Source organism: Aquarana catesbeiana, linkage group LG02, assembly GCF_042186555.1.
Source record: "Aquarana catesbeiana isolate 2022-GZ linkage group LG02, ASM4218655v1, whole genome shotgun sequence".
Taxonomy (NCBI): Eukaryota; Metazoa; Chordata; class Amphibia; order Anura; family Ranidae; genus Aquarana; species Aquarana catesbeiana.
In genome coordinates, this window is record NC_133325.1 from 552,490,048 (window position 1) to 552,509,160 (window position 19,113).

General features: G+C 40.6%; 1 protein-coding gene across 1 annotated transcript; it reads right to left on the reverse strand.

Annotated features, from left to right (window-relative positions):
* Positions 1-11,234: 11,234 nt before the first annotated feature.
* LOC141128582 (acidic mammalian chitinase-like) lies at positions 11,235-18,209 on the reverse strand. Its single transcript, XM_073615948.1, has 11 exons — positions 18,084-18,209; positions 16,194-16,223; positions 15,833-16,034; positions 14,976-15,032; positions 14,731-14,896; positions 14,495-14,619; positions 13,045-13,168; positions 12,456-12,641; positions 12,001-12,120; positions 11,777-11,918; positions 11,235-11,611 (listed from the first exon to the last, which is right to left on the reverse strand). Exons 1-11 carry the CDS (start codon positions 18,106-18,108, stop codon positions 11,340-11,342), a joined length of 1,449 nt encoding a protein of 482 aa, XP_073472049.1. The 5' UTR covers positions 18,109-18,209; the 3' UTR covers positions 11,235-11,339.
* Between the last annotated feature and the right edge of the window lie 904 nt (positions 18,210-19,113).

Below are 19,113 nucleotides of genomic sequence, written 5' to 3' on the forward strand. Positions count from 1 at the left end.
AATAATAAATATTACAAACAGATACGTGGAATTGCAATGGGTGCAAAATATGCACCCAGTGTTGCTTTATATGTCAGAGTGGGAAGAAGAAGCACTTTACAACAATCGACCGCAACAGCTGATATTTTACAAACGTTTTATTGATGATATTTTTATAATATGGAGCGGCAATAGAGAAAGCCTTAGTGACTTTTGTTTTAATCTTAACACCAATAGTAAAGGTATAAAATTAACTTGGGAAATCAGTGATGAGCAAATTCATTTCCTTGATCTTCAAATAAAGAAAGAAGGAACCAAGTTATGTACCCAAACGTACTTCAAAGCAGTTGATAGGAACAGCTATCTACCTTTGGATAGCTGCCATCATCCAATATGGTTGGAGAACATACCAAAAGGCCAGCTGGTTAGATTGAGAAGAAACTGTACCAGTAAAGAAACATTCTTAGAACAGGCCAAGATGATTGGAGAAAGGTTTGTCCAGAAGGGTTATGAGATCAAATTCATAGAAGAAAAAATTAACGATGTTATTGCAATGAATAGAGAAAAACTGATACAGGATGGAGAAAAAACTCATAACCAACAAGAGAATGTACCCATCATTATGGATTACAATATCCAACATAAGCAAATCGAAAAAATAGTCAAAAAACATTGGGATATTATTAAAATGGATCGACACTTAGGGACTATTCTATCTAACCAACCGAAATTTGTATATAGGAGAGCTCCAACTTTAAGGGACCGCCTGGCAAAAAATGTTTTAGACCCCCCAAAAAAGAAAAAGTTTTCCTTCTTTGAAGGTAAGGGATTTTATCCATGCAAAAATTGTTATACTTGCAGACACACGAGAGAAGATAAAAAGAAGAAATTGAGCTTTACATCTACTGTCACGTTACAGAACTATGAGATAGAAGATTTCATCTCGTGTAGGAGTGAAGGAGTCGTTTATCTCTTGGAATGCCCCTGCCGGATCCAATATGTCGGCAGAACCAAAAGAGCACTGTGGATAAGATTAAAAGAGCATGTACGTAACATCAAAAAAAGTTTTGATAAACATAGTCTATCTAAGCACTATGCACAGTATCATAATAGTGACCCTTCATCATTGAGAGTGTGCGGAATAGAGAAATATAAAGCCCATTGGAGAGGCGACAATAAAATTATCAAGATCAGTCAGGCTGAGTCAAAATGGATTCATGAATTACGTACTTTAACGCCGTCTGGACATAACGTAGAATTCTATCTAAACTGCTTTATCTCCAACTTTTAAATTGTAGTTTACAAACATTTTTATAATTTTTATTCCTGCTTTTAATTTCATTAATTTGAAGGAGCATTTTTATTAACAGTTAATGGTTTTAATAGATGCTTGACACATTGTGTCCCTCTATTTTAGATCATATGTTGGGGATGTTTTGGTCCAATCAGAAAATTCCTTGATTTTTATTGAGATGTAGATTAAACTATGGCTTAGAATAATTTTGATAGATATTGCCGTGTGTAAATATCTGGCAAAACTTTTGTTTTATTGTTTTAAATGTGTCCATCATTCATATTTATATATTAATATCTTTAGTTGTAGAGCAAGACACTTCCGAGCTAGTGTTTTTTTTCCCCATTTATTAGCTTGATATGCTTATTGTGTTTTCCTGCTAGGTGTGTTAATTATCTATTAGATGCCATTTCTTGAGTCACCACTAGATGGCAAAAGTGAAAGACACCTCCAAGATAGTGATCTTTTCCCCATTCATTAGCTTGATATGCTCATTGTTTCCTGCTAGGTGTGGTAATTATTTATTAGATGCCATTTCTTGAGTCACCACTAGATGGCACGAGTGAAAGTAATGCCACAGTTAACATTGCTATTTTTTTTGTTAATACACGATTTTCGTACATTATTTATGTTCTAATATGGTTAAATGAATTTCTTACTTTTATCAATTATGTATGAAGCAGCACTTATAATGCATTGCCAACAGTATTTATGGAGCGAGTTTTAAATACACACACAGAATCGGACTTAAACAATGTTTACATCGTTGCCATGACGGCGGCGCTGATATAAACTGGCTAGCAGGCACCGGACTCCTCATCCCTTTGATAAAGTCACGTGGTGTGACGCAACGCGTCAGGGTAGGAGGAGCCAGGTGCCGACGCTTCCCGGGGACGGCCGTACCCGGAAGCTTTTATCGTCTCTGCTGCTATTTTCTGCTGACATTGTCGTTTTTAAATGTAAGTTACTATTTTTTACATTAAACTTGAATTGAAAGTACTTCACTATGGGAGCATCTCCTACTTCCTTAATATCATTCTGGGGTCTGTGTGAGCGCTGGTGATTAGTAGAGAAAGCCTGACCCAGGCACACCCTCTGGAGGAGGGGGACAGCTGTTGGATCATCATCCCTTACAGAGAAACACCTGTGTGCCGCACCAGTTTTTAAGTGAATGAATCCAGCACAAAGTCACCTTACTGGCACGTTATTATTGACTATCTGTATGGACATTACGAATCACACTGCATGAAGCAATATTTTCTTGGACTTGATCACATTTTATGTCACAGCTTTTTTATTTTATAAGAATTATTTTCAGGTGGGAGAGGTGTTGAATTTTGGGAGCTTATCTCAGAGTCGCATTTTTATATGTATGGTTCTGCACAATTGCCACTTTGTTTTGCACTTGATCACTTTTGCTTATATATGTGGTATAGAGTCGCACTTATATATTTAATATTGCATTGCAGTTGTTTTGGGATCATCCATTCACCAACAATATTTATTCCGTGTATTATTTAAATTTTTTTTTTTTTTTTCTTTCTCACTTATTATGTTGAGGAAAATTATACACATTGTATGACACATTTTGAGGAATTGCTATTTATTTTAAAATATTTTATTTTTTTTCATCATCACTGAGTTTAAAATCACCTTTGGTCATAGTTTCTACACAATTTGGTTGAGGAACATCATGTTCATTGGATGATTTATTTTATATAATTTTATTAGGAATGACAACCAGCATTTAATACTTTAATTGGTTTGGCTGCTCCCCAATGGGAGAAGATAGTATTGTCTATTAAGGAAGTATTGAGATTTATGTTATTTTGAGATTTCGATCTATTATTATGAGTGGTACACTTAGACTAGCGCCACATACTTTTTACTGTTATCACGTTATCTATTAGGGTGGGTGAGGCCACCTCTTATGTTGGCAGCTTCTCTAATTTTGGTCCCATTGCCCATGATCCTTTGAGAGTGTGGTTGGGGCAATTAGTTCTCTATTATTTTAGTGTTTTCAGTGGTGACCGCGTGTCCTGTGTGGTATTTGCCATGTTCATCAGCAAACAAAAATTGTTAGGTCTGAATGCTGCAGGGGTATTTCACTCACAGGGGGAAGATGCGTGGTTTCCAACCGTATTAGTTCGATGCAGTCATGGGGTGACAAGTCAAGACTCTACTCCTCCTTCTCCTTTCCCCCCCTCGAGAAGTGGAAGAAGGGTGGTAGGGTTCAGTGTTTGACAACTTAATAGAGTAATGCTGTCCAGTAGGAGGGAACACAGGAGTCTCAAGTGTCTGTTAGTGAACAAGTGTTTCGGCTGGATCTTGGTTGAATATGGCAACAACGTCATGGGGAGCAAGCAGAACGAGGCAGTGTCCGAGGACCAAGTTCAAAGTTTTGTCAAGCAAGGCTTGTGCAACAAAGCCAGCTTGCAGACACAATAGGCCTCCTCTTGCTACCGCATCCGTCTGACAGGAATAATATCCTATGGGGCGTAGGCTGATGCTGTGTGATTGGGTGAGTACACCTGCAGCATGTCCCAGACGTTTGGATACAAAGAGCTTGAGCATTTTGTCGTAGTCTGGGAGCCCTAGCGCCGGGGATGGCGCACTTGATGAGGGCCTCAAAGTTAGATATTTCTTTGGGAGACATCTGGAAGGGGTCTGATTGCAGAGCATCAGTAGTAAGGCTTCTGGAATCCATGCTCCGCACTAGGAAATTAGTCCAAGGAGGGCATAAAGGGATTTCTGGCCTTGTGGCAGTGGGATGTCAGAGATTACTTGCACCCTGTCTTCAGTGGGGTGTCTTTTACCATGGGACAGACAGTGTCCAAGGAAAATGACAGGTGTTGAGCACCACTGCAATTTGGGCTTTGAGGCTCTGCACCCCTGGTTGGCAAGATAGCACAACAGGCTTTCTGAGGTAACTTCAACACGGGGTAAGTCAGCTGCACAAAGGAGAAGGTCATCAACATGTTGGAAGAGAATCACTTGCGCGTGTTCCTCTTGTCATGTGTCAAGGATGATAGCCATAGCTTTTGCAAACTGGCTTGGAAAGTTCTGTGCCCCTTGTGGCACAACTGTTTAGGTATGTTGCCGTTTCTTTCCGTGGATGAATGCAAAAAGGTGCCATCAGGAGGGGTGTGGGTGGACACTGAAGAAAGCGTTTGTAAGGTCCACCTCTGTGAGGTACTTTGCAGTCAAAGGCATCCACAGCAGGTACCTGGTTCTCTTTTAGGGGTTCTTCTGGTTTCCGGGGCAATGATGTGCCCTCTTTTAGCTTGACTGACACTGGTGGCACCTTTAAGGGACCGTTGTCTTCCGGTCCTGTGGACCATAGGCACGCAGGAATTCTGAAGTACTTCCTGCAGTATTGAACTTTAAGTTTTTGCTTCATGAAGTGTCATCAGGAGAGGCAGAGAACACAAAGCAGATAAGTCTTCTAAAAATAGGGGAGTATGTAACTTCATTCCTCCTTCAGGCGTGTACATGATTGAGGCCTGTAGTCTGGACAACACATCAGCTCCTAGTAGATTCTAGGGACATGTAGAGGACACCACAAATCTGGCAAGCAAATCAGGAAATGTCCCCACTTGGAGTGGCTCAGTAAGTGGACTGGAGCGGGGCACCCCATCCATTCCCACGCAGGAAACATCAATAGTGGAAAGGAAAGAATTATCAGGCAGGTTCACCGCCCTCAACACACTTTTGGCTGCACCCCTGTCAATGAGGAAAGTGGTAGGTTTTTCGTCTGGGACATCTTGGGGCTCTGCATTCTTTTCCAAAGTGACTCCGTTTCCCACAGTTGTAACAGGTGATCCTTTCCCTGGTATTGGGCAGTGGTGGTGGACTAGTGTAGGCGGGATCTTCGTCATGGGTTACCATGAGGGGCGTTGGTTTTTTACCTTTTTGATTTTCTATACCTCTGGTCACCAACAATAAATCAGACATTTTCATTGAATGGTATTCAGGGCGGGCCACCATCAGGCCTTTTCTGATATCCTCTCTGAGCCCTGAAACAAAAGCAGTTGATAACATGTGTGTGTGCCTTTATGAGTCTAGCATGATACTTCTTCACAGACTCCCCTTTATCTTGGGTAATATCTTGGGTTGTGGTGGTCTGATCCGTCAACTTCTCCTTTGCCCAGTCGTGGAGTTGTGCACAGAACTCCACGCCTGAGATGTAGGAAGTGGCACTTGTCAGGCAGGCATCATTGAAGGCCGTCTGCATGACTGGCCAAAAGACATGTCCTGCTTTGATTTGGCATCTGAGGCAGCTGAGTAAGTTTCTTGTATCTGCACTATCCTGTGGTAGAAGGGAATTGGCTGCTTCTCTGGGTCAGGCAGACTTGTCACTAAGGCCGCTGCTTGTGATGGGGTAAAAGCGACATACATCACTGGTGCCCCTTCTGGTAACCGAGACTGTTGTTGGGGCGGGGGCTGGCAAGGGGCACTGTTCTTTACGGTTGCCAGCATGTGTTTGAGATCCTCTCGGAACTGTGAGTCCGGAGCCGGATTGGGGGTTAAATCAGCGGGTGGCCTTGCTGCCTGTTGTTGGTCTTCCCACTCAGATGCTTCTTCATCATTAACATATCCGGCCTGTGAATGTGATGCTTCCATATTGGGGAAGACAGGTGTGTGGTATGAACCATCCTGGTTTAAAACAGGAAGGACTGGGTATCGGCTGTGTTTGAGCCTACTGGGTGTACCAAGATGGCCGCCGGCAGGAAGTGCACTGGGCTGGGTAGAAAGTGAAGGCATGGGTGCACTAAGGAGGGCCGCCGGGCTGAGTTGTCACAGTGGGTTGTGCTTGGGCTTGGGTGGTGAGAAGAGAGTGGTTGTTAGGCGGAGGGCAGTGCTGTCCTTCCCCTTCTTTTGTTTCAAGTTCCAACATAGCGTGGTGGTTCACATATCATCAACTCTGTAATACATAATATAGTACAATCGCCATCTTTCTTAACTTCCTTTATCCAATTTTCTTTATCACACAGGATTTTTCTCCCTGTTTCTTTAGCAACATAACTTTTGCCACTTCGTTCAACTTTGTTAACTATTTCAACATCTTCTCTCCTCTTCACAATATCACATTCTTCACAATATCACATTCCTTTATCTCTCTGTTTCTCGGCTAATGGCTTGAGAGGAGAATACGTACAATGAATGGGTTAATATTCTTCTCACTGCTCCTTATCAACAAATTCCTTGGGTGGGGGCACATAAGGCTGCGCTCCTAGCTGCTACTGTCTGCTATAATGCTGTAATGTACCGTTAATCTCAGAACAAGAACAAACACATCAGGGGTAATGGGGAGCAACGGCCCGCGACCCAACAGATCCCCCGGGCAGCCCCCCCTCCGACCTTCACCAGTCCCCAACCCCTATCATGTATAGCAAACAGTAAAAGACAAATACACTCACGACAGGACATTACACCTGCCACTCTCTGAACCGCAAAGTTTCAGCAGGCTAAGGTAAACCACAGGAGCAGACAACTCCCCTTTAACCCAGTTTATAGACATTGTTACACCTACCCCCAGAGGCCGACAGCCCGTCTGGGGGTGAGACTTCTGTAACACTTTCAGACTGCAAAGCCAGCAGCTGAGTACCCTCGGAGGTCCTGCAAACCTCAAGCTAGTCTATAACCGTCTGCTACAAGAAAACACCTCATCCCAGAGGCCGACAGCACGTCTGGGGATGAGAACACACATACACACATGTAGCACTTTTAGACTGCTGAGTTTTGTAGCCCAAAGAATGGCAGACAGTGAACAAAAAATACAGTCAGCAGAAACCCATCGGCAGGTTCGTTAAAACAGCCTCAGGCGGAGTAATGATTCCTGCCTCTAAGACAGTCTCAGTATACCGACAGAATCCAGCGTTCAACCGAAAGATAAGAAAGTCGTACAGTGGTAAGAATATAAATAACCTTACCGTACTGTTAGGGCTGCGCAAAGACCCCCTCTGTTATCTTATCAGTTAATGCTCGAAACGTTATCGTGGTATGGCTTCGACTGTGGCCTGAAGCTCCCGGGTTTCGGCACCAGCTGTTAAGGATATGATTAAGAGCTTCAATCGAGCTCAAAGGTTATCTGCTGCTGTCTCTAATTGGAAAGTGTGGATATGCATGCATATTAAAGTAAGACTCTCTGAGACACGCTCACAGCAGCATTACTTGTTACACTTCTGATTTATTCAAGGCGGTGCTAATGTTTTATACACAAAAATACATCATTGCTATGTTAGTCTAATAGGTACATCTCATTGGTTAAGATAGAAAAGAAGATGGCTGTCCTTGGTTTTATCTTCAGTTGCGCGTTCTTCTGATGTGTGGGATGTAGGGGGTACCCGCCATTTTGAGAAGATATAGGAACAGAGCTAATCTGTATACTTATATAATGAGTAAGGAGAAAAATATGTATACATATAAGAAAATAGACATTTTCAGAATATTATCATTATTATCTACATCACATTCCTTCACAGAGGTCTTTGTGGCAGCATCAAGTTCAGCCACAGCCTTACAACTTTTACCCCCAGCGGAGGGATGGATGAACCGAGAGTTTTTGCCTAAAGCTCTCAACATAATTGAACCATGAAATGGCACCAAAGTGGCGGTATGCCTCCGTCACTATATCCCAGTTCTGAAACAATCCTGAGCATTCATCAGGAAAACGTTCGCCCATAACAGAAGCAAAAATACAAAAGGCCTGAAGCCAGTTCCGAAAATCCGGGGAATTACCCTCCTCCTATCCTCCTCAGACCTGTCATCCATTCTTTTATCAGATTTCAACAGAAATTCCTTAGATGACGGGAGCAATGATAAAATATCTATGAATTCTCCACGCCATATTTTTCTTTAACAGCAGTGGATAAATGATATCCCAGAGGAGATAATTCGCAGGGTAGAGCCTCTTTAAAACAGGATTCAGAAACCAGAGTTTTAACAGGTAAGGAAAATGTAGGATTATAAACAGAAAGAGGCAAAGAGGGAACAATATTGGTATTATTAACAGGTAACCCCCGACGTGGTGGGGTTACCCTATGAAAAACAGCATTATCTGATACAGTTAAACCACTTGAGCCACCGCCACTCCATACATTACCAATAATACCAATATTAATAGGTTCACCCATTTTAGCAAGTACATGGGCTAAAGAACCAACTACTTTACCTCATTCTATTAAATGTAAATCGTTTCTCTCACCAGAATTATGGTCCACGCTAACAAGCTGCCTAGATGTTTGCACCTCACAAGGATATGCCTGCAGAAGCTATCTGAGGGGATTCCATTCTGGCTCTGTTTAAGGAGCATGACCTTACCTGTTTCATATTTTCTTTCACAGGGGAAGAGGGAGAATCTTCCCTTCTCAACATCTTTCCCTTGTTACCTTTGCGACCTCTCTTCTGGCCAGCAGGGGAGCTGGTTGACTGTCATTTAAATTACTTCAGTGGGCACAGACTGAGCTTGCTCTAAATCAGCCGAAGCTGACGCCAACGGGACTGCTTCCTCCTCCAAGCACCGCCTTAACCACTCCGCCCCTCTCGGCTTTGTGGACAAGACGGCGCAGCAGCTCTTCCATCCTTCAGATAACGCTGTCTGGAGCAGCGCAGGGGGTTGTCAGTGGGTCTCCTCAGGCATGGAACGGAGCGGGAAAGCTGCCGGCATTTATAACCACAGCCCGGCTCAAACCCGCCCGATTCAGCCAATCGGAAACCGTTGCCATGCCGCTCTGCAATCTGCCATCACCTGGGGCAATCCAAACAGCAAAAACGGAGGGGAAGAAACAGCGGAACATACTACCACCCTCTGTACTGTCCCATGGAGCCCCGCATAAGCGCTAGGGGCTTATTCATTCTATGCAAAAATGCTTTCTGAATATCATGTCATTTATCTAATTTTCACTATGTTTATTATTATATTTTAATTTATTAATATTTAGTTTTTAAGCAATTATGACACATTTGTTGTCATCCTTATGAAATTATAGTTATGACTGTTTGGTTTCTTTTCCCCATTTCCCATTTTTCAATGCATACCAATATTCTGTTGGCCTTGCTCGCGGCAGCCTGGCATTGCATGCCATTGCTGAGCCTATCATCTACTAGGACCCCCAGGTCCTTTTCCATCCTAGATTTTCCCAGAGGTTCTCCCCCTAGCGAGTAAATTGCATCATATTTTTGGCACCCAAATGCATTATTTTACATTTTTCAACATTAAACCTCATTTGCCATGTGGCTGCCCACCCCATTAATTTGTTTAGATCTTCTTACAAGGTTTCTACATACTGCGTAGAAGTTATTGCCCTGCTTAGCTTAGTATCGTCCACAAATATTAAGATTGAGCTGTTTATCCCATCCTCCGGATCATTTACAAATATATTAAAATGGATTGGTCCCAGGACAAAACCCTGGGGGACCCCACATTCCACACCACACCATTCCGAGTACTCCCCATTTATCACTACCCTCTGAACTCACCCCTGTAGCCAGTTTTCAATCCATGTACTCACCCTTTGTTCTATGCCGACAGACCTTAATTTGTGCAGTAAACGTTTATGGGGAACTGTATCAAATGCCTTTGCAAAATCCAGATACACCATGTCTACAGGCCTTCCTTTATCTAGATGGCAGCTCACCTCCTCAAAGAAGGTTAATAGATTGGTCTGGCAAGAATGATGGTGAACTGGAGAAAGTGCAGAGAAGGACAACCAAACTGGTAAGAGGCATGGAGGAGTTCAGCTATGAGGAAAGATTAGCTGAAATGAGAAGAGACATCCATATAGTGAACTTGGTGTGGAGTTATTTACTTTGAGGTCAATACAATGGACAAGGGGGTACTCTTTTTGTCTGGAGGAAAAGAGGTTTAACCTTCACAGGCAAAGGCTTCTTTACAATATGAGCTGTGAAAATGTGGAATAAACTCCCTCAGGAGCTAGTTCTAGTCAACTCAGAAGATCTAGATATGTTTCTAAATGCACGGAAGATAATTGACTAGTTTAATATTTTTAAAGCTGAATTTCAAGGAAAGTAAAAATTCATCCCAGCCTCACTGCAAGGGTTAAATGCTCCTTTAGGTCTAGGGGACCAGGAAAAGCAGCCATATTTAACTGATCCTCAGCTCCTATAGGTTCTATTCATTCTGATAGATCGTTTGCCAGCAGCCTCTTCTCCCCTACACTCCAGCAGTTGCAGGTCCTCTGACATCATCATGTACAATGCAGGGACAATAGCCCTGCATTGGACATGAGGATAAAAAAGAACAGTCCACTGCCAGATCACAGTGGAGAAGAGGAAAGCACCAAAGCGAAACAAGAATCAGGTAAGTAAAACTGCTTTTTCAGTGAAATGGATGGAAAGCTTGACCGCTTCAATAAACACACTCTCGATGCCCATAACTGGGTTTGGGAATTGTGGGATCTGTTAGAATCCCCTTCAGCCTGAAGTCTTACTAATTTGGTGACGCCCTGTGTGGACGGTGACTCTGGTCTTTGGGGGGGTCCTGGTGTGGGTGGTTGCTCTTTATTATTTTCTCTTTTCTTTTCTTCTCTTTCTACCTGTGTCTTTCTGTACTGTATGCCCTTTGATTTTTACCATTGTGCTCATTGTGCTCATACACTAGCGATTTGTGTGCCTGTCTGCACTGCCCAGGCTGGCATTTGGGAATACAGCTCCTGCAGAAGCAATGAGTGAATAACGCCATGTTCTGGACTGATAGACCACATTCTATTAGGATAGCAGCGGTGTAGTCCAAGCATGTGTAGCCCAAGCAAGTTTGCTTAAAAATTCTCTGTTTAGGTATTTGAACAATGGTACTTTTTGTAGCATGTCTTATCACCTTATTTTAAAACTGACTCTCAACACTGTATGTAGATTCCTATAGGTAGGTAGAAACCTATTAAGCAGTGATTATAGTATAAGCTACATTATGTTATACAGTTGACAATAACACACTGACAAGTTTGAATATGCTAAATACTTTATTTATTGTAGCACTGAAGTTTTGTGGTCTCCATGTAACTTGAGTAGTAAATACACTAGCATTTTGTACTGTAGAAGAATCTGATTATGCCCAATTGCAGCACTCACAGCTTGGGTCAAAAACAAGGCCAGCCTGGCAATTTTGTTGGTAGGTGACGCCATTTAAGCAATGCCAGAAAGCATTTTTATTGCCAGCCACTGGGTAGAGGCCGCTTGCTTTCCCAGCACAGAACCCACTGCCTCCTGAGCTACTACCAGAGCTGCTGCCAGAGCTCCCTCCAGAGCTTCCTCCACTGGGTTGCTGGGTTGCTGGGGCAGCTGTGATTGGGGCAATGGGAACAGATGGAGGTGTGCAACCTGTAAATGAAGATAGAAGAATATCAGAATGTGCTTTAGCTCAATTTTTTATACTTATTGAAGTAAGAGGCTATGTAATTACTGTACACAGAAACACTTTTAAAAACACTCCAGCAGTTAAAATTATATACTGTAGATACTGTATGAACTAAACATATGACTCACCAGAAGCTTGTATTCCAAGAGCTTGGTTCAAGGTGCTGATCAGAGGATATTTGCCCTGGTTACAGAAAGTACCAGTAAAATCATCCAGATCAATTGCCCAAACCATTGCACCAGCAAAGTTGTTCTTCACCAGCCATTCAGCCTGTAGGTAAAAGAATGAAAAGTTGTGTAAGGCTCTGTTTCTGTGTTTTGGCTTTTTCTATTTAATTGTATAACAAAAGTACCTTTATCTGGAAGCTCTTCTGGTTATCGTATCCCAACCACTCATTTCCTTGGTAGGCAAAAGGAACATCTTCAGCAGAAGACCACTGACTGGTAGCTCCATTCTTCAGGAAAGTACAGATCTAAGGGAATTCAAAGAAAAATGTCAAATATTCATATCTATTATTTAGATCACAACAAAAGGCTCAGTGATCCATTCATTTCCATTCAAAGTGGCTATATTCAGTCTATGGAATTTATTGAATGGAGAATATAAATTAACACTACAAAATGTTCTACATAATACATAATATTACCTAATTAGTAGGAACACTGATGTGGTACTACCAGTGTAATGCATAATTTACTGTAAATATTACGTATTAAATCAGGCATTAAAGGATACTTTTAGTAATGCCCTGCAATAGGTAAATATCTCTAAAATGTAGTTTCCTGCAAAATAACCTTGGAATCTTACTTCATAATAGGCCCAGAATCCAGATTGTCTGGTGTAAGGTCCAGCAGGGCCAGCTCCAGAAGTAGGGGCACCAATGGCAGTGTTTGATGGATTGCTCAGAATGAAGGTGTGTCCATAGGTTGGGAAGCCAACAATGAGTTTTGAAGCTGGTGCACCATTGTTCAACCAGTAGTTCATAACATAATCCTGCAAGCAGAAGAAATAATAGACTGTGTATATGTGCTTATGCACGTAAATACAGTTGTAACTTTAGTTACTATAGATAGCTATTATTTTGTGATATGTTCTTTACAGATACATATTAAAATTGGTCAGATGATATGCACTTGCATTTATAACCTCAGCATCATTATTGACATAAAGGGTGATTTACCAGAAAAGTAGAAAATCTTCACTCATAAATATAAGTTTGATTATTCACTTCAATTATCCAATCATGTGAAAAGCAAATTCCTGGTCATTTTAAATACTCAGTTTACCACAGATGCTTTTCCAATGATTGGATAATTGAATTGAACATTCACAAATTTTAAGGTTTATATTCTCAACTGTTTTAGTATATTAGCATTATTGTCTGATGAATACTTACCACATTCAGGTAAGCGTTTGCACCGGTGGCAGAGGGGTTAGAATACAAGGGGCTGTTTTCTCCAGTGTAACCTTCCCATGAGCCATGCAGATCATAGGTCATGACATGGAAGTAGTCCAAAGCCCTAAATATTGAAAAAAATATTATTGGAAAGATATTATATATTTATATATATACACAGGGAACTGCTTCCAGTCTCATTCACCTGGTTAGCCTTAGCATCACTAGAAAAGGATTAGGCATCTTAGCCATACAAGGCACACTGCTAGAGGTAGAGATACTAAAAGAGGCAATTTACTCATTGTTGTCAGTACATCTAGGACTCTGAAAGGGTAGGGCAAATCTTTCTTTACTCTTTTTAGCATTTAGGATCTAGGAGTTTGCACCCAGAGGGGGTGAAAGGAGAGTATGCAGTACCCAACCAATTAAAACAATTGCAAAGACATTGATAATGAGGTCCCAGCTGCTATGCAAATCTGTTTTGAAAGTGAACTTTCTCCTATAGTTCATTCGTTTTGATCATTTATTTTAGTTTAAGTGCATTCTGTATTTTTAATTTCAGTTAACCTGTCAGTATTGTGTTTATGCAATAATCAGAAAAGTCAGCTTTTAATTATTGTAACTTTGCTTTGCAGACTTACTTATGGAAGATTAATCATTTCCCCTTTTTTAACTTTAGTTATTTTGCCTAAGGCTGACATTTTAGGTGGGAAGTATTAGGGGGAGTTGCTGCCTTCCAGCTTCCTAACCTCACACAATACATAGAAAATAGAAATAGCTAAGGCAAGGCCATTGACAGTCCAGCAACTTTCAGATAAACAAAGAATTTGTCAGCGAAAGAGGTTCACTTATTTATTGCCAGACTGGTTTGATTTAAAGTGGAGGTCCGCCCACCGCTGCAAAAATTAAAAGCCAGCAGCTACACATACGGAAGCTGCTGACTTTTATTAATCGGACACTTACCTGTTCTGGAGTCCAGCGATGTCGGCACCGCAGCTGATGTTTCCAACAGCTGTCGGGTGCATGCCGCCTCCATTGCGAGTAAGGGAACCCATGAGGCTCGGCTCCTCTCTGCTATGGGCCCGGCGGCTGGGAAAGGTGGAGGGAGGAGGAGGGAGCCCGGGCGGTGACGTCAATACCTGCGGCTGAGACTTCTGGAAGTGGGGACAGCATACCTGTGAAAGACAGATATCCTGTCCCCCCTCCTCCCCGAAAGGTGCCAAATGTGGTTCCCGGAGGGGGGAGGAGTACAACGAGTGGAAGTTCCACTTTTGAGTGTAACTCCCCTTTAAATATAAAATTGACTTACTTTTTTACTTACTTTTTCTTGTTTCTTAAAATTGATTTTTTTTTTTCCATGTAGAATTATATGCTAGCCTGTAAGTTTAGATTCAGAGAACTTGTAAAGCTCTGTTACTATATATATGAGATTATATTTTGCAATGCTTACTGAGCAAGTTGTGGGATCTGGTAACCAGCTTGAATGTTGGAGATACCACCAGCTACAGCAGCTGTCACCATGAGTCTTGGTCTGTTGGTTTGTGAAGCTTCGGTTTCAAAGGCTGCTCTCATTTCCTGTTAGAACAAAATTGATCTTATTTCTTGTCTATTCAGAATTAAGTAAATACAGTATGATGATCCCAATGTCGTTTACTTCCTCCCAGAAGCTTATATGTATAATTGTACCTGAACCAGAGTAGTGAAGAGGGCTTTGTCTTGAGGTGTGCTTCCTCTTGAACCAGGATATTCCCAGTCAAAGTCCAGCCCATCAAACCCATACTGACGCAGAAATTTGATCACAGATGTGATAAATGTTTGACGGTTTTGAGCTGTAGAGACCATCTGAGTGAAACTAAGGACAGAGAAAGAAGATAAAACTTGCTATGGATAGTTCTGCATTCTCACAATAGAATTATATTAATTATACTTACGGTGCGGTTCCAAAGTTCCAACCTCCAATGGCTAACAGAGTTTTCAAGTTTCCATTCCTGAAAACAGAAATCGAAAAGTACTTTGTAAAGGATTTGACTTTTAGCAAAAGTGCTGTGTTTAAAAAAAAGTAATATAAAATAATCCATTCAAATATGTAGTGTTCCTGTAGTGTAAAAGTTGCAAGGGTAAACTTTTCTACCTAGTAGTTAAAATATTAAGAGTTCACTGATTTTGTAGCAATCTGACTGACTGACTGAGGTGGATACATTAACTAATTCATTCAGCAACAGAATGATGCTCTGTTTCTAGACATGGTAATAGTCTCATGTATAAGCTGTGTTAAATCACCTACATTAGTTCATATTAGGTGGAAAATATTGTTGCTGCAATTAATTATAATTACTTTATGCTGACCGATTTGTACCCCCTTGTTTATATGACAACTATAGTGAAATAAAATTGTATTTTTACATGATTATTACTGTATATGGTTAATGCTTCTTAATACTTGTACTTGAAAACTATTATTTTCTATTGTAGCCAATTACCATAAGATTATTAAAATGTAATAATCCTTTATGTATTTGTACGCAATTTCTAGCAGCATGTCAGGAGGCTTAAACTGAATTAGCATATTAATGTATCACTTTTTTTGGTGTAGTCTGGTTTTACCTCTTTACTACACTCCCATAGCAAATGCAACCTTCAAGGTGGCTTTACAGTTACGTAAACACACTTTTTTTTTAGAGTAATAGCATTATAATACTGCAATTAAGCACCTACAGTATGTGTTTGCATACTAATATGAACTTGCCATCTATACTATTCTATGCTTTTAACATCAGGAATTACTTACTGGTTCTTCAGGTTTTGGAAAGAGCTGTACAGGGTGACATCATTCCATTCAATGGTGGTGATCTGGTTGTTGGACATTCCAGCAAAAGCATAGATCAGGTGAGTACACAGGCATGGATCAATGTTGTCAGGCTTGAATTTCCCCAGTCCAGGCCTGTATTGGGCCCAGTTGGTAAAGTAGCATGACAGCTCGAAGGCAGAGCCTGGGTGGAGAAAGAATACACATACCTAATGTGTCAGATTGCCTTATTCATTGTTTTAATATCAATATCTTTAATATTAATATACGGTAATTTATGTAAAAGTGTGTTACTGTATATCATTTAATAGCAATTCATCTTAAAATATATTTAATACCTTACCTAACTGAGCATTCAGCAGGAGAGCCAGCCCTAGAAGACATACATTAAAGTTTGGTGAATATTGCATGGTATACTGTATACTGTACTTAAAATCTCTCACTGAAAGAGGTATTATATAATACATTTTAATTAACCAGAAACCTTATTTTAATGGAATCTTTAGGTTCCAAGTAAAAGCCAAAATTAGGCTTGTAGTGATGAACTGATTGGCAGGAAGGGAAGATACCTAGGTGGGCTTACAGAAGAAAGAGAACTAAGGGTGGATGCCACCAGTGTCCACTAGAATTTCAGAGAGCAGGCAGAAGATGAAGCAAAGTACATAGAGTATAGGCTGAAAAATGTTGCCACACTTTTTTTTTTTTTTTTACATAATATAGCCTTGTGTCTTGGGTGCCCTTTATTTTACATTTCACAGGTCCCAATTTCTAGGTCAGCTACAGAGAAATTAACATTGTGCCAGGAAGCAGCTGCTGAGAAATGTTTTTTCAGTTTGTGCAATGCGTGCCTAAGGCTGTCATTAGCATATCAGCTATTACTAAGCTGACTAGGTACTCATGGATATGAGATCACAGTAATCTGGTCCTTTTGCTGCAAAATTTGGTGACAATCCCCCCCCCAATCCCGATGGCCTCGCTGTGTCTGGCAGATTATAAAACTTACCCTTGATTGCTATGTTAGTGTTAGTGGCAGCATCTGTCAATATTAACTCTATATTATTCCATACCTCTCCATTGATATGAAAAGAAATGTTCTGCCAAGCAAAACATAGAACTTCCAGATAATTCATGTTCTTGAGGGCAGCTGTAATGTGCATTCATGTCTGAGTGTCCTTTATCTGGGCCCTTGGGGCACAATTCCTCCCACTGATATGAGGCACTATTATTCCACTGACACCAACAATGGGGCACTATATCTTCCATCAATACCAATGATGGGATACTATTCCTCCTACTAATAGGGGGAATACTCCTCATCCTATTGACCACCAACCCTGAGGCCATATTTATTCTCACTGATGCTGGGCCTGTGACATGTTCTGCCCCTGCAGGCCACAACCTGGCCCTCCTAAAGTCTGAAGGACAGTAAAGTGGCCCTTTGTTTGAAAAGTTTGGAGACCCCTGCTCTAGACTGTCATCTCTATCCTGGCTTCAGTGCATCTTCATTTCACTCTTCAGCCATCATTGACCCTGCAGGACTTCAGACTTTTTAAACTTCATTGTGGGAGATTTATTAAAACTGGAGCACACAGAATTTGGTGCAGCTGTGCATAGTAACCAATCAGTTTCTAACTTCAGTTTGTTCAATTAAGCTTTGACAATAAAACCTAGAAGCTGATCGGTTACTAGGCACAGCTGCACCAGATTTTGTGTGCACCAGTTTTAGTAAATCTCCCCTACTGACTGCTCGCTTTTTCCAGGTAAGTGTTGTTGTAGTGATTGCCACTAGGACCAAAGATATGACATATCTTTGCTAAGTACACCATAAAGGAAATAGAAGAGGGGAGGGAAAGAGAGATGCCATGCCAACGCTGGTGTAGCACGGTTTATTGTTAAAACACAAATTTGCAAAAAAAAATACACTCATATTGTAGTCTTGGGTAACAGGCAGTATAGTGCAGGACGTAATCTCTCTGGCAAAGTCCAAGGAAAGCCAAAGCCATCGGTGAACGGGGCCACTGAGGCAACAGTAAATTATTACTAAATTATCCTTTTTAAGTGGACTAACCCTTTAAGAAAATATAAAAAGTGAATGAATGATCAGTGTTAATCTAACAGGCAGATTTGTCAGCCACCCTGAATATGATAACATAAATGCTTTACATAATACAGTGGTTGGTGATGAAAAACCACAATACAAAAGCCTATTATAGCATGGTGAGCATTAACTTACCGGTGAAGAGGATAAGCTTTGCCATCTTTGCCTCTGTACTGACTGCTGCTAGACAACTTTACCTATTTATACTCTTTTCTCTGGTCCCTTTTTTTATCATGTGACATTTAGACATTTTAAAATATAATATTGCTATGGAATTATGTTTAAATTGCTAGATTTTTATCATTCTTTAGAGTATGTTGATTAGAAAAGCAAGCATTAAAATATCTTTTGTTTTAATGTGTTGTTTTTGGAAAGCTTCATAGGCTTTCATACAACAGAAATCAGATAGTGAGGTCATTGGAACACATTCCTAAGTATAGTGTATGTGGACTCAACCAATGAGGGCTTTACTGTCGTATTCTATATTCAGAATAACAAATATTAAACAACCAGCCTCCAAAGACCACAGGACAGTCTGGTAGCATTGACCTTTTCTTGTCATTTAATCTTCTTGATTAGAGTTAGTTTTAATAGGCTGATGACTAGCCAAGTTAGATATACTCTAAAGGAAACTAAATAGAGAACCTCAGAACTGTTGATAAGTCACGGAATTATGAGCCACATAAATTATACAAAGACTTGGTAAAAACTCCAGCCAAAACCTTTTTTTTTATTAACCAATCAGTTTCTAACTACAGTTTTTAGAATCATTTTTTTTTTAGTTTTATTGCAGAGTTTTAACCTTGCATAACTTGTACTAACACAGAAAATTAATTCAAAATTAGATAGCTGTCACTGGAGCGACACATAGAAGAAAATCTCCCAATGATAACACTTTCCAGTGTCAGCTGTCAAAAGTGGCCCCATCTTTGGGTTGTTTGTTTCTGAGAGAGGAAATGAGCAGTAATGTTTATAACAGGGACACAGACAACATAATACCTTCCCCACTCAAAATTAGAAAATACTTTGCTTGCCCTTTCCTTGAATGCCCCTATCTTAAACATTTAGTACAATACTTCCCCCATTTTTAATTTTTTTGAATATATATTTTTTTTCAATTAAATCTACCTATTCTCAGTAAGTTACTGATTAATATTAATTTATC

Coding starts and splice junctions, on each gene's coding strand:
- LOC141128582 (XM_073615948.1), bottom strand. CDS start 18,108: ATGGCAAAGCTTATCCTCTTCACCG. Junction 16,035..16,193: donor CCTGCTGAATGCTCAGTTAG/GTAAGGTATTAA, acceptor TTCTCCACCCAG/GCTCTGCCTTCGAGCTGTCA. Junction 11,612..11,776: donor TCTTGGAATACAAGCTTCTG/GTGAGTCATATG, acceptor CTTCATTTACAG/GTTGCACACCTCCATCTGTT.